At 43.6% G+C, this 13,597-nt stretch overlaps 2 protein-coding genes across 17 annotated transcripts in view; one reads left to right on the forward strand and one right to left on the reverse strand.

Moving 5' to 3' along the window:
• Positions 1 to 13,597, forward strand: part of LOC6552388 (TLD domain-containing protein 2) — a 70,593-nt gene that overhangs the window by 41,968 nt on the left and 15,028 nt on the right. For 5 of the 16 annotated variants that reach the window (XM_026977275.1, XM_026977279.1, XM_026977257.1 and 2 more), the window contains 11 exons: positions 2,738 to 2,841; positions 4,027 to 4,314; positions 5,928 to 6,413; positions 6,592 to 6,695; positions 6,757 to 6,911; positions 7,664 to 8,237; positions 8,385 to 8,557; positions 9,247 to 9,398; positions 9,457 to 9,619; positions 9,702 to 9,903; positions 10,436 to 10,525. In XM_026977275.1, the coding sequence (XP_026833076.1) occupies positions 2,738 to 2,841; positions 4,027 to 4,314; positions 5,928 to 6,413; positions 6,592 to 6,695; positions 6,757 to 6,911; positions 7,664 to 8,237; positions 8,385 to 8,557; positions 9,247 to 9,398; positions 9,457 to 9,619; positions 9,702 to 9,903; positions 10,436 to 10,525 (2,491 nt within the window). Of the gene's footprint in view, positions 1 to 2,737; positions 2,842 to 4,026; positions 4,315 to 4,996; positions 5,227 to 5,927; positions 6,414 to 6,591; positions 6,696 to 6,756; positions 6,912 to 7,663; positions 8,238 to 8,384; positions 8,558 to 8,845; positions 8,978 to 9,246; positions 9,399 to 9,456; positions 9,620 to 9,701; positions 9,904 to 10,435; positions 10,526 to 13,597 lie in introns of those variants that run through there. The other 11 variants (XM_015153991.2, XM_015153997.2, XM_015154002.2 and 8 more) reach the window with 7 other exon arrangements.
• LOC6552389 (probable mitochondrial import inner membrane translocase subunit Tim17 1) lies at positions 1,265 to 2,270 on the reverse strand. Its single transcript, XM_001978871.3, has 3 exons — positions 1,901 to 2,270; positions 1,529 to 1,713; positions 1,265 to 1,467 (listed from the first exon to the last, which is right to left on the reverse strand). The coding sequence occupies exons 1-3, from the start codon at positions 2,220 to 2,222 to the stop codon at positions 1,447 to 1,449; spliced, it is 528 nt and encodes a 175-aa protein (XP_001978907.1). The 5' UTR covers positions 2,223 to 2,270; the 3' UTR covers positions 1,265 to 1,446.

Here is a 13,597-nt window from a genome sequence, read left to right on the forward strand (position 1 = left end):
CTCTTGTTTTTGCAATGGTTTTCCACGCGAAAAGGCCTATTCTTGGCGTAGGAACGATAGGTTTTTGCAGCTGCGCAGCTACTTAGCGACTTTCCATGGAAAATTGTCATTGGCGAACGTGGGTAAATATGGTTAGGAATTAGAAATGTGGAAGGCAAATATCGAGTGGCGACAAATATGCGTTAAATAATTATTTAGTATTTGCCGCCGCTGTTTATCTGCGAACAAAGGTACTTTGCATGCGCCTGCTGCCAGCTGAAAACTTCAGTCCACAATTATTTTACGCGCTCGCGTATTTATTTTTTATCATTGATATTCAATTATGGTTATCGCCAATCGCGCTAATTGGCAGCGCAGTGAAAGACACGCGCAAATAAATTTTTATTACTTTCAGGGGGAAGGAAGAGAGGGGCCCATGATCGGCAGAAGGAAGGTTTCATATACTCATACTTATGAATATCGCACCCTGTCAATTCGGGCATTTGGTTGTCATTGACTTTGCGGTGATGCAACTATCTTGGCAGCGGAAAACCTATTTTCCCGCCCGAAATCGCAACGGAAATTAGTTTTCCCAATCAAACGGGAACGCAATAATAGAAAAAACTGGTCATGTGTGAGAGCAGGAAAAGGAAAGTAGTGCAGAAAATGTGTAAGAAAAATGAGTCCTTCCAACAATTTAAAACAGGAACGATTAAATTTTAAATTTAAACAAGATAGAATGCTATAGTCGAGTTCCTCAACTATCAGCTACCCGATTACTAGTTTACCCTTTTACTCCACGGTATAAAAATGTAATTTTATATAGTTGAGTAGGTTTTTTTCGGCATGACAATAGATAACAACAAGAGCGAACTCTATAGTCGAGTTTCTCGACTATCAGATACCAGTGACTTATCTGATGGGAGTGTGGGGCAATAATTTCAAAATGTTGGCATATCGATTGTAGGCAAGACAAATAAGAAATGTATATGCGGGAAACGCTTCTTTTTACCTTTTATCTGTTATGAAGGGTATTAGAAATTTCAGTTTGAGGTTTGGGTGCGAACACCGTGCTCATCTATGTAAGAGCCAATCTGATCATTTATCGAGGCGGTACTGAAATAATTCCTGCTGGCCAACTACATTAACCTTCCGGCTTGATTCAAAATAAATATGGAATTTCAATTATGGAGCTACCAAGCACACGCGCCTCTCAAAAAGCCGCAACACTTCGGCTGGACTTCAGTCTGTGGGTATAAATATGCCGAGCCAAACAAGAAACGAAAAGGAAAATATATTAATGATTCTAAAACTTGCACTGTACGACAATTGAATTTAAATTGAAATGGGAATGCCGCCAGTATCAGATTTGAACAATCAAAGCAATCTTTTATAAATTGGTATGCAATCGTCGATCCACGTTCGCGGATGGCTAGCGACGACCAGGCGATGACGCAGCGAGGAATTCTACAATGCCGAAGAATCAATCTGGAATTAAAGAGTGCGAGTGGCGCAAAAATAGATACTATTGCGCAGGAGATTCACTTACCCCTTCATAAGGAGAAACGCCCTTTTGCTGCCGTAAAAGCTCCTGCTTATAAAAGTCCTGCCGCTCGACGGGCGACACCTGGCGGTAGGAATCCGCCGAGTAACGGGACACCGCAATGCCCACGCCCTCTATAAGGGCCAGAAGAGCTCCGCCCACCAAAGCACTACTGAGCATGGAGGTTAGTCCTGGGGAAGAGAGATTCAAATATATCTACACTAGCTATTTCCGAATGACAAAACAAAGAAAACTTTTATACTACCTCTCGAGATGATTATAATGCCGGTTTGAGAACAATTAATAGCAAAAAAGTTCATCAGAAATAAAAACAAGACAAAAAAGTAGGAAGGGATTAATGAAATGTCGAAAACTCACCAGTTCGAGCAGCTAGAATGCCCCCGGTGACTGCCCCACTAATTATGGAGTTCCACGGGTCCTCCTTCTTCCGGAAGTGAACCAGGGAACAGTCGATGGCGCTATAAGTGGCGCCCCATACCGCAAAGTTACCGCCCACCAGGCCGGATCGAGCCCGTACCGCCGAAAGTCCTCCGCTCAATCGGTGTTTTAGGCCGGAGGGAGCGTTTCGAAACCCCTTTATCGCCTGGAAGGCTCCTCCGCCCAAGGCGCCCATTGCGAAGGCTCCACCACAATCCTCGACTATGCGAAAGGGACAAGGCTCCCGATTGTACTCCGCCATTTTAGTTTATTATAGGATTCAGGATAGATTGCCCAGTCTAAGCCTGCTTCAAAGCGTATTTTTTTGAGATGAGATCAGAAATTAGAAACACTCGACAAATGGGTTTTCCTTCACAACAAATATTTTTATGCTTTTCTGAGATAATTCTATCAACACTTAAGGACAAGTCACATGAAAAATCGTGACTTCTCGCCAAACGTTTAAAGGCTAATCTAAAAAAAAAACATCTAAAGAATCGTTTAAAAAAACATTTGTAATGCGTCGTTTTGCCGTATTTGGACACTAGCTGATCGTCAAGATAATCATTACAAAACGATAGCAAATGCACAACAAAAAGGTTGCATAAAAAAGGCAAACGGGCCGCCAATAAATAAATTGTTATTACCCGGTTATGGTCACAATTCGAGCTGGAAATTTGTAAGTGATAAGGATCGCAACAGATTGCGGTCCGATCGCCACAAGCCCAAATATTCCGTTCTCCACCGATTTTACAACCGATTTCTGACTTTTTCCAGGAGCAAATCGCGCAGCGTGGATCACGGCCTTGCGGCTCCATTCGACTTGGACTCGCTGCGCTCCAAAGTAGAGCAGCGCTTTGAGAGCGTCGACAAACTATCAAGTAAGTGTTTCACGAGTCCTCCAACAAACACTTAATTAGAACGCGTTGAACCGATGAGGCTCGGTGGGAATTAAAATGGTTAGGGAACAACAGACGTATGCAGATGTAAGGCGACCCTCCCGAATTGTATAATAATCTTGTTGTACTTCTCAAAACTAATACTTATTACCTTGCCCGACCTAAGCCCTTGTATCCGCAATTTTCAATTTAAATAGTTCGTCAAACTTATCTAATAAGTCAGAATGTAAAATTTGTGTCGATTTATCAAGTTTACGCTAGAGGTCTCTCAATGAATTGGGTCGGGTATTCTGCCGCCAGGTGCCGCTGAAGTTCCTACTCTGTGTAAAATTTGTGTATGATTGCGAAGGAAGACAACATTTTGATTTAAATCAAAAGCAACTAGGCAAGATAGCTCTTTACCAAATATCATTTACATTTCTCATCAAAATATAATACAGTTTTAATTAATTCTAAAATTATTAATATTTTAATCGCAAATCTACAGAATCCCAAATCTGATTTATTAAAACAGTTTATATTTTTCGCAATACAGTTCATTAGGCACTAAGCCAACCATTTGACTACAAATAAAACAAAATTTATCTACTACGCTAAAGCTAAACATAAGGGCTAAGGGGCAACATCGATTGATGACCTTTGCGGTTATCGATCGTTATCTGAGTCACTGCAGAATATTGAGCGCCAAACGGGTTTGTTTACCTATAAACTTATTCTTATCGCTCCTTTCCATATCAAAGTGAATCGTTAGCTTGATAACACCGTGTTTTGGCCGCGATTGTCTTTTTGTCTTTTGGCCTTTGAGTTCCGCTCGGCTCGGTTGCAGAATTTTAGTGTTTGAAAATGCGCGCAGATTGCTGTGACAGTTAGAAAAAGAGATGAACCAGCACTTTGAGGGATAGAATAAACTTGTGATGCCAGGCCAGAAATGGTGGAAGAGATTGAGATATACTGGCACCTGCCAACCAAGGAGTTTTCGGTTATCTACCTCTACCGGCAGCACGTATCGCCCACAGGTGTGATCTACTCGCACCTGCGGCCCGATGACGCCCTTTTCGAGGTCTTCCAGCAGCGTGTCCGTAAAGAGCCAGATCCTCCGAGTAAACAGCTGCAAAGACGTGGCTCCAGCGCTACCCTTATTAATTATTATTTCTTTTCGTTCCACAGGGCAAAAGTCTTCATTGCCCACCATACCCACCATTTCCTACACCGTGGGCAATCGCGACACCCTGACCTCCGTGGCCGCCCGGTTCGACACCACGCCCTCGGAGCTGACCCACCTAAACCGGCTGAACAGCTCCTTCATCTACCCGGGCCAGCAGCTGCTGGTGCCGGACAAGAGCGCCAAGGACGACGCCTCCAGCAGCTCCACCCACGACGCAGACGGGGCCAGCCTGTCCGGCAAATCGAGTCCGGTCGAGCGCAAGTTGTCCGGGGACGAGAGCCGCGAGAAAGGTAAGAACGGAAGCTAACCAGGCGCTGCTCCGTGGAAATGGTGCAATTGGTGCGTCGATAGTGAAGCGTTTGCCATCATCGCCGCTTGAGTTTTTTGTTGCGCGAGCTTTCCATGGCTGTGCCTATTTTGAGAAACTCTGCATTGCGTTCTTTTACTGCTTTTTGGATCGCCTTTAGAAGTCCACATTTGCATACATTTATGTATATACCTCAACGCTCGATTAGTTGCATTTCGCGTATTTTATTTTATTTTATTTATTGAAACTACGTCTTTTTCCTAATAATGTCTGGAAAAATTGAACAAATTTGAGTCATCTGCAAAAACTCAGCAAACAATTCCATATAATTTACATTTAAAAGTAAAATACTTTAAAAAACTATTTCACCCTCGAAGATCTCAAAAAATTGTATTAGTTAGTTAATAGTTAATTGCTATAGAAGTAATTATAGAAAGAAGGGCTAGGTGTAACATGGAAGTAACCACATTCAATTGTTTATATTTATTATTAGTAAACAAAAAAATGTGCATGTGTTAATTGATGAATTTCAGATGGCAAATTAATGTTTAACATCATATTGTAATCTTCACGAATTTCGGTTGCTACTTTTCCCAAGAGCAAAGATATGCACTTTCAGGAATACCCCTACTACTAACGAGAATATTTCAGTATATTCCCGTGACGTGAGGTATATATGAAGAACCGAGCTGCGGTCACACTGCTGGCCAATGTTTTCTATTTCATAGAACGTGTTTTTCGCTGTTTTTCACATTGAAAAGACGATAAAATCGAATCGGTCGAGTGCCGAAAGCCACGTACTGAAAGCCGGATAATCCACGACGTAGAGTGCGCGGGGACGTACTCAAGATCCTAAGCTTCAGCATGCACACTGCTGTCTTCTGGCGCAATGGAGGTTATTGTTTGTTTTTCCTACATTTGTTGTCGTTCCGATCTGCGAATAAGTGCTAATTGCGGTTGACAAACTTTTGGCCTTGAAGTTGAAGGTGTTCCGGAAAAAAATCTGCGGTCAAGCAAGGATCGCGTTGTCATTCTGTATCCCTGAAAACCGCATCTCTGTTGTGGGTGATGGAGCAGTTGTACCTGAAAGCTGGGCGCCCATGCCACTAAAAGATTCAAAGGATTGCACGACGTTTAGTTAGAATTAGTTAGAACCAGCTATACAAATTAGTTGTACTACACCGTAACCATGAATGTTAAATCTTACTACCAAGTTAGTCTTAGCTATTTTGAAACCCCTTTTTCTAAAATCGTTTCAATCCGGTGACACTGTGTTAAAGCTGCACCCTTTAGGCATTATTTTTACGGCATCACCTTACACACCCAACTAACTAGGAAAAGCGTTAAAATGCCGTTCCCATGCACTGTTCGTAACAGTTACAACAACAAAGAAGGTCACAAGGCGTAGATTTAGTTTAAACTATCCCATATATCAATTTTGCTTTCACAATCTTATCGCGGCAACGGGTGTCGTTGATAAAATCACAGTCCAGCAAAAGCACCCGAAACCCACTTGCGCCCAATATACATAATATAATAACTAAATGCCGTTTTTCTGCATAACCAGTAAATATAACTAAATGCCGCTCCTTGCAGACATACTCGAGGGCCTGCGCCCTGGATCCCCAAAACCGGGACACATCGAGCGCGTGGGCGGCAGTAGCCAGCAGCAGGCGGAGGAGGAGGCCAACAAAAGTGACGACCCGGTGATCACCCAGCGCTTCCTCAAGATCAATGTGCGCCACATCACGGACGGACAAGGCGTGGTGGGAGGCGTTCTCCTGGTCACGCCCAACGCCGTTATGTTTGATCCCAACGTCAGTGATCCCCTGGTCATCGAGCACGGCCCGGAGAGCTACGGCGTCATTGCGCCAATGGAGCTGGTGGTCAACGCCGCCATCTTCCACGACATTGCGCACATGAGAGTGGCCGGAGGAGCAGGACAGGGCCTGAACTCCGGCCCGGGTGACGCAGATAAGCCGGAGATCTACTATCCCAAACCAGTATTAGTCGAAGAAGACTCTAAGGAGCTATCCGAGCAGCAGCCGCTGCTGGGCGAAGACGGTAATAAGCGCTTGGACGGTAAGTTCGGGTCATTCCTATAATCAAGTTTCTTTCACTCCAATACAAATTCGTGTAAGAAGATAAACTGCATAGCTTGTCTAAGATCGATCGGAAACAGAAGTATAGAAACAGTGATAAATTTCTCTTCTTCAGCAAAAATTCGCTTACTAATGTTTTTCTTATCTAATAACTGTAGAACTAGGATCGCTGGAGATTGCAGACGACCAAGAGTCGCTTTGCTCCAGCACTGGACGCGATGGGGACGCGTTTCCCAAAGCCTTCGACCGCGAACGTGTGGAGGTAAGGCATTTTAATCATATTATTCGTGGGTTCCAACTAATTCCCCATCGATTTTCTTCAGGACTCTTCTACGGAAGCCAAAGATAGCGCTAAGACTGACGCTCTAGACGATGAAGACAAGAAGGCCGACCTGGGCCTCTCCAGCACTCGCTCCACCCTTGAGGAGCGACGCAAGAGTTTGTTGGATCACCACTGGGCCATTCCGAGCAAAGACCGGTTAGTGTTTGCGCAACTGCCTTACACTTGTGTTCACACATTATCCAAACATTTTTGTTTGGTGATCCATTTTTAGAAGTTCTCACATCGCAAAATAATGTTAATTGTGTGTATAATTGTACAGTTGCATCACACGCTTTTATTTAAATTTATTTTTAATTTTTTATGAACGTTCCATTTAAAAGTTACATTCTAAATGCTTCTTCATACTAGACTCTTTAAAAACAAAACAAATTTTATCGGATAATTCTTTTTACCTAAACGAATCTCGGAATTATAAGTTAATTATTTGTACATATCGTTTCTAATGATACCCTTTAATTGAAATGCGATATAAATCTGTTTACTGCTGCTGGTGATTACCATAAAACTCATTAATTTGATAACTCAGGGCTATAAACGCATTTTTTTCAATACAATCAATAGCTACGCTTCAAGAAAATATAATCTCAAGTAGCTTTCATAAAGTGAAGTACTTGGAACACAACTCGCTGAACTATTCAATCACTGAAAATCATTTAGATAAGACTTTGGCTTGCCAGAGACACTTTTTAATTGTTTTAATAACTTGCTGTTTTTTTTTTACGTTTTTATTTTCATATTTTGTCCACGCCACGCCAAAAACCCTACCCATAAATGCAATTTGTGTTAATAAACCAACCGCTTTACACCAAACACCTATTACATCACACCCCCAAAACCACTTACTTGTACATAAATCTGTATGGTCCGCGCACCCAAATATTACTCAGCTATTGTTTGTCTAATTCCCGAAGATCCTCGGAAGATGAGGGCGACAACGAGTCTAACGTAACCGTGGACAGCGGTGCCCGAGCCCAGGATCCGCACTCGGCCAATAGCTCGGTCAGCGGCGTACCGCTTAGCCAGCCCCTTGTGGCTGCTGTTGCAGCTGCCGCCGCCGTTGGACCCGCCTCCGTCGTCGCTCCCCTGCCCCCTTCGGGCATCGATCTGGAGCACTTGGAGCAGCTATCCAAGCAGTCGTGCTACGACTCGGGCATCGATATCCGCGAGCCCGTTCCCAACTTACAGCCGATACCAAAGAAAACCGTTTACAGCGACGCGGACATTGTCCTCAGCTCCGACTGGGTACCACCGAAAACCATTGTGCCGACGCACTTCAGCGAGTCCCCGCCGCGCAGCACCATCCTCGGGCAGAGTCTTGACGCCGGCACAGGAGGCGCAGGCGGCGTCCGTAAGAAGACCTCAAGCGTGAGCTTCAGCGTCGACGACGAGGCCGCCCAGCAGGCGCAGGCCCAGGCGGCTGCACTGGCTGCCACTGACAAGCAGGCGGAGAAAAAGAACAAGGTAGGTGTTTATTTATCCGGATTTCGTAGTTGTACTCCAATAAATGTAACAATTAAACAATTAATTCACCACGTAGAGTATAGAAATATTGATATTGATATTGATATATATATACTATATATTACTAATACATTCCTTCCATTGCAGATGCTAAAACGTCTCTCATACCCCTTGACCTGGGTGGAAGGCTTGACTGGGGAGGGTGGGGCCGTGCCACCCGGAGGCGTGGGTATTGGCAGCCTGAACAAGTCAGGAGACACAGACTCGGCACCCAACACGGGTGACTCCAACCAAAGTGTATTTTCGAAAGTATTCTCAAGGTGAGTCCAACCCGAAATCAATGAGTTCACATTTAGCAATCTCTGACTATAATTGGTACCAAATTTTGTTTATTTCGTTTCGAAAACTAAAAAACCGAAAACGCAAATGCTTACCTTCGTTTTGTGCGGATCGGCTGCTTTGCTAAACATACATACTCCACTTGTTCTCGCTCATGCCTCCACACCCCACACCTCACAACCTCAACTACACCACACGGCACAACAAAACACGACATACCACACCCGATACCCGCCTACATATACTTTACATACCTATGTACCATATAGCTCGCCCATCACTCTGGTCTCAGAGCTGGGCGGGAATCTATTTTCGAAAACACCGTCCGAGGACTCTGGTGGCTCACCTGTGCCGCCATTGACTCCGCATTCGACTCATTCCGAGGGTCACATGACCTATGGGTAAGGACGGATCTGCGAACAGCTGTCACCACTTTCTTGATGTGTTCCATTCGTTGTCGTTGTTGTTGCTCTTGTCGTTGCTAGTGACGTTGATGTTGTAGTGTTGAATCGCAAAGAGTACCTAAGTCCACCTAGCACATTTACGCATTTTTGGTTTAAATTGACTCATTAGCTTCATTCCTAAGTTCTGAGTGTAAATTCTAATCATCGTTCCCTAGTCCTGACTTGTTATGGATCTATGCTAATACATTTATGTTGTACCTCCCCAGACGTTCCTCAATCGGTACCTTTATTCGTCCTCACTCCTCAGAAGGCACTTCGTCCAGCACCAAGCTGAAGGAGGCCAAGCAGGCGCCCAAGCTGGACTACCGCTCCATGGTCTCCATGGACGACAAGCCGGAACTATTTATCAGTGTGGACAGTAAGATGAACACGATGTCCAACCGATGAGACGCTTACTAATGTTGTATCCTCCACAGAACTCATCCCACGACCGGCTCGAGCCTGCCTTGACCCACCATTGTATCTACGCCTGCGCATGGGCAAGCCCATCGGCAAGGCCATTCCGCTGCCAACCTCTGTCATGTCCTACGGGAAGAACAAGTTGCGCGCTGAGTACTGGTTCAGTGTGCCAAAGAATCGGTGAGTTGGAGTTCTTTCACATTGGGAACGCATTCCTGGCATGTCCATCAGTGTACTTAATATTACATTTATGCAATTGCAGCGTTGATGAGCTCTATCGCTTCATAAACACCTGGGTGAAACACCTGTACGGTGAGCTGGACGAAGAGCAGATCAAGGCACGTGGCTTCGAGCTGATTCAAGAGGACACCGAGTGGACCAAGAGCGGCACCACCAAAGCCGGCATGGGAGGCGGCAGCCAGGATGGCGAGGAGATCAGCGACCTGACCCGCGAGTCCTGGGAGGTGAGTCGCAATCCATTCACTGACGGCCTGACCCGAGGCTACCCAGGCGCGACTATGTCTTTATCTACCATTGCATATCGTTTAACTCTTTGCTCTGAGTTTTTTCCTCGACTTGTTCTACATATATTTTCCAAAGATTCTATCGAGCTCTCCCACGATATTTTTGAATTACGAACCGAATCGATATTACATCTGCTTCTTTAGGTTATGCCTCAGAAAACGATTTAATGATTACTAATTAAGGAAATTTATACGCAAAATTTGTTCTATACATACTTATATAATCGTAAATCTTGTTTACATTTTTCCCCACGTGTTTTGTACATGCGTTTTCTCTCCTTCTTTTCCTGTTTTCTTCTTCCTTTCTTGTATTGAAATTTCATTTGCATTTAATTTCCAATCGCAATAATATCGAACAAAATCGAACCGAAAACCAAACCTACAATCTCCATCGAAATGAGTCCCCCATTCGCCCTAATGCAAATCTGCAAATCTGTACCATATGATATTTAACCTCCTACGACTACGACAGCTTATAAAGGCGCCGTTCGCCAAGACCTACAAGATCATTAAAACGGCATCGCATGCCGCATCGCATGACCTGGAAATGCTGGGCGGCGAGGTTAGGACCAGAACCCTTTTATAAGAATTCTTCACCTAAACCTAACTGTGTTGTCCGCACTAAACTAAACCAAAAAAAAAAACATAAAACCAAAAATACTTTTGGAAATTGTCTGAAAATGTTGAATTTTTGCTAACTTCCTTTAATTTTTCGTTTAGTGTTGATTTCAATAGTTTGTGCTCGCTGGTCTTTATGTTTCTGTTTTTGTAGTTTCGAAAACTAAGCACTGTTGCACTTTTCTTTAGTTGTGTTTTATCAACCCACCTAAAAATGAATATTACATTTTCCACGAAAAATCTCTGGCACACTTGTTTGCTGCACTCGTCACTTTTGGCATCATTGATTTATTACCCATCGGGAACTTAACATAAATTGCATTGGCTCATTTCTCTATCGAGCGAGTATTTTATATTCTCATTTGCTAAAACGTCAACCAATTATCGTTTCTGGATTGCAAACTTTAAATACCCATATTTTCAGTGAGCATCTTAAATTCAAGCATTTTCATTCCATCGAAATTTCAATCGAATGCATATGGAAAATTTAAATGAAGGACTAAAAATGCGGTGGTGAAGGACCAACGATAATCATTACCTTTAGCTTTAACTGCCCTAAAAAAGAGTAACAGCTTGAAATAACAAATGTGTAAGGGATTGTATGTTACAAAGCTGCCAATACAAAGAACTCTTGAACGCAATGTACATTTAACCAATTAAATTTGAACACAAAGCTAGCAACAAGGAAGTAACAATGCCTGTTTCATCTTTACATAACATTTAAGACTGATTACCATGACAAACATCTCGACTGTATGCGATAACCTTTTGGTTCACTTCCACCGTAAGCAAATATTTTGTCTACTAACCAGTCTAAAGCCATTCATGGACTCCCATGTTAGTTCAAGAAACTCTATTTTTCCGACGCTTCTGGGGCTTCAGTCACCCAAATGCAGGGCAACCACAACCAATCGCTGCGGGGCTTTATCATTGCAGATACATGGCCGTATTACCTAACCTAGCCCAACAGCCACGTAACCCATTTCCACGCGTAATATATACGACCACAGCCAAGTCCAACCTTGCCTGCGATCGACAAGTATCACCTGGGAGCCAATCTAGACCCCTTGATGTTCTGCCCCTTTGGAGCTAACCACATTCTTCTGGTTTCTATTCGAAGCTCCAAATTGATATGCTAATTAGACTGATTCGAAGGGGCTCCGATTCGCGATATTTAACATTTTAAAAGGCACCTGCTATATGCAGACACATTTAATTTCATCGGCGTTTTACAACAATTAGCGCCTTTGGTGTATTTGTTTGCGCAATATTGACGGGCACGTTTTCACATTCCCGAAAGCGTGCCAACTGCAGTTTTGGGATCACGATGGATGAGTAACTGCAGTGATTTGAGGGCCTGGCAGTCGGCTTTCAGTAGCCACTGTCCAAGTCCGAATCCGAATCCGAGTCCGAATTGAGTTTTCCTTTATCGCCGGAATGGTTAATTTCCCCATCTTATCAGCCGCCAGTGTAGCATTGCAACGGCAAATTGTTTCCTCATTAGCGTCGCATCAAAACATCAATAATCGTAAAAACAGAGCTATCAATAGATCTTTGCACTCAAGGGTTATCTCTAGTAAGCACTCTAGTGAAACACCCGTGGTGGCCATGAGTGACCGCAAATCGCTTCCGATGCAAACTCGGCTTATAAAACTTCCGCCGAGCCGAATTGGCCCCAAGCCATTGATGTTCCAAAAGGTAAGACCCAAAGAATGGGATCTCTTGATTGTTGAATCCGCTGAGTGCTTTGCGTCATGTTTGGTTAATCAAAAGTGACCAATTGCGTAATACTTAGGCTTATCTTGCAGCGTGTTGGACGGATGAGCTCAGTCGGAATTAAGCCCGCACTCAAGATTAAATTTGAAAGTATATATGTAAGTGTTCAGTGTATTTCGTCTGACTTTTTACTGCATTACTTATGGCAAATTAATGCTCCAATTAAAAATGTAATCAACATGATTCATTTGCGGCCTGCATACATTCATAGCAAATTCGGCATGACTTTATGAATGGACTTCTGCACAAACAAGAGTCTAGTTCTACACTTTCCCTAACCGGTTGGGTTAGTTTATTAGTTAGCATACATCGTTTATTAGGCGTATCGTTAGATGTTTCAATTATAAATCCATTCAATCAAACACAGTTCGATCATACGAGTATGTCGCATCAGGGGAGCTAATTCAAGTGGCTAACTGCCAACTACATTTAACTATATTCTAATTAAATACGTACTAATAGCGCTCTACAGCGATTGTCATTTAGCCGGTTTTGGTTTTTGTTTTATTTTGTTTGCTGAGCGAGCTGATCATCATCTAATTTTTCGATGCTAAATCCGGTTCGGATGTTTAAAAATAGCAGAATGAAACAAAGTGAAAATGAAAATGAAAGCAATTGATGCGCCTTGCTAAACGCTCAATTAGCGGACAAGATCGTCTACCCCATTTTGGAGGTGCCAAATCCTAGGCACTGGTGGTCCCAGCCCAATTCCCATGGGTCGGTGACGACAGCCAAATCAACATCGCCTCCAATCGCCTGGCGCCTCATGCTCACGAGTATATACTATGAATAAACCCGTGTAGGTCGGCAGAGCCCCGGGTATTCGCACATACTCGTATGTAGGCCTGGTAGTGTACTTGTGCCATCAATTGGCTCAATGAATTTGTACGAACGAGCTGGGAGGACAATTGGAATTGTATTGCCCAGAGGCCTCCTCGCATCCCCACCTCCAACCCATCGGCATCATCTTCGCAATTTGCCATCTCTCGCCCAGCGTTTTCCCTCTATCTCCGGGTTATCAAAAGATGGTTCATCGTAGGTGCACTTTATTACTGCGGACCCATAAACACTTATTTAATGCTGCATTAATGCGCCTTCGGAGGTGGGCGGGTAAAGGTAAAGTGGGCGCGGTAGAGGGTGTTTAGTATTCCTGCCATTTGATTTCCCGGTCTCCTAAGTTACGAATCGTGGGTGAGGCTTTGAATAATTAAGAGCTGTGCTCGTTTGAAAGTTCATCCGT

The sequence above is a fragment of the Drosophila erecta genome, unplaced genomic scaffold, assembly GCF_003286155.1.
Source record: "Drosophila erecta strain 14021-0224.00,06,07 unplaced genomic scaffold, DereRS2 tig00000000-arrow-pilon, whole genome shotgun sequence".
Lineage (NCBI taxonomy): Eukaryota > Metazoa > Arthropoda > Insecta > Diptera > Drosophilidae > Drosophila > Drosophila erecta.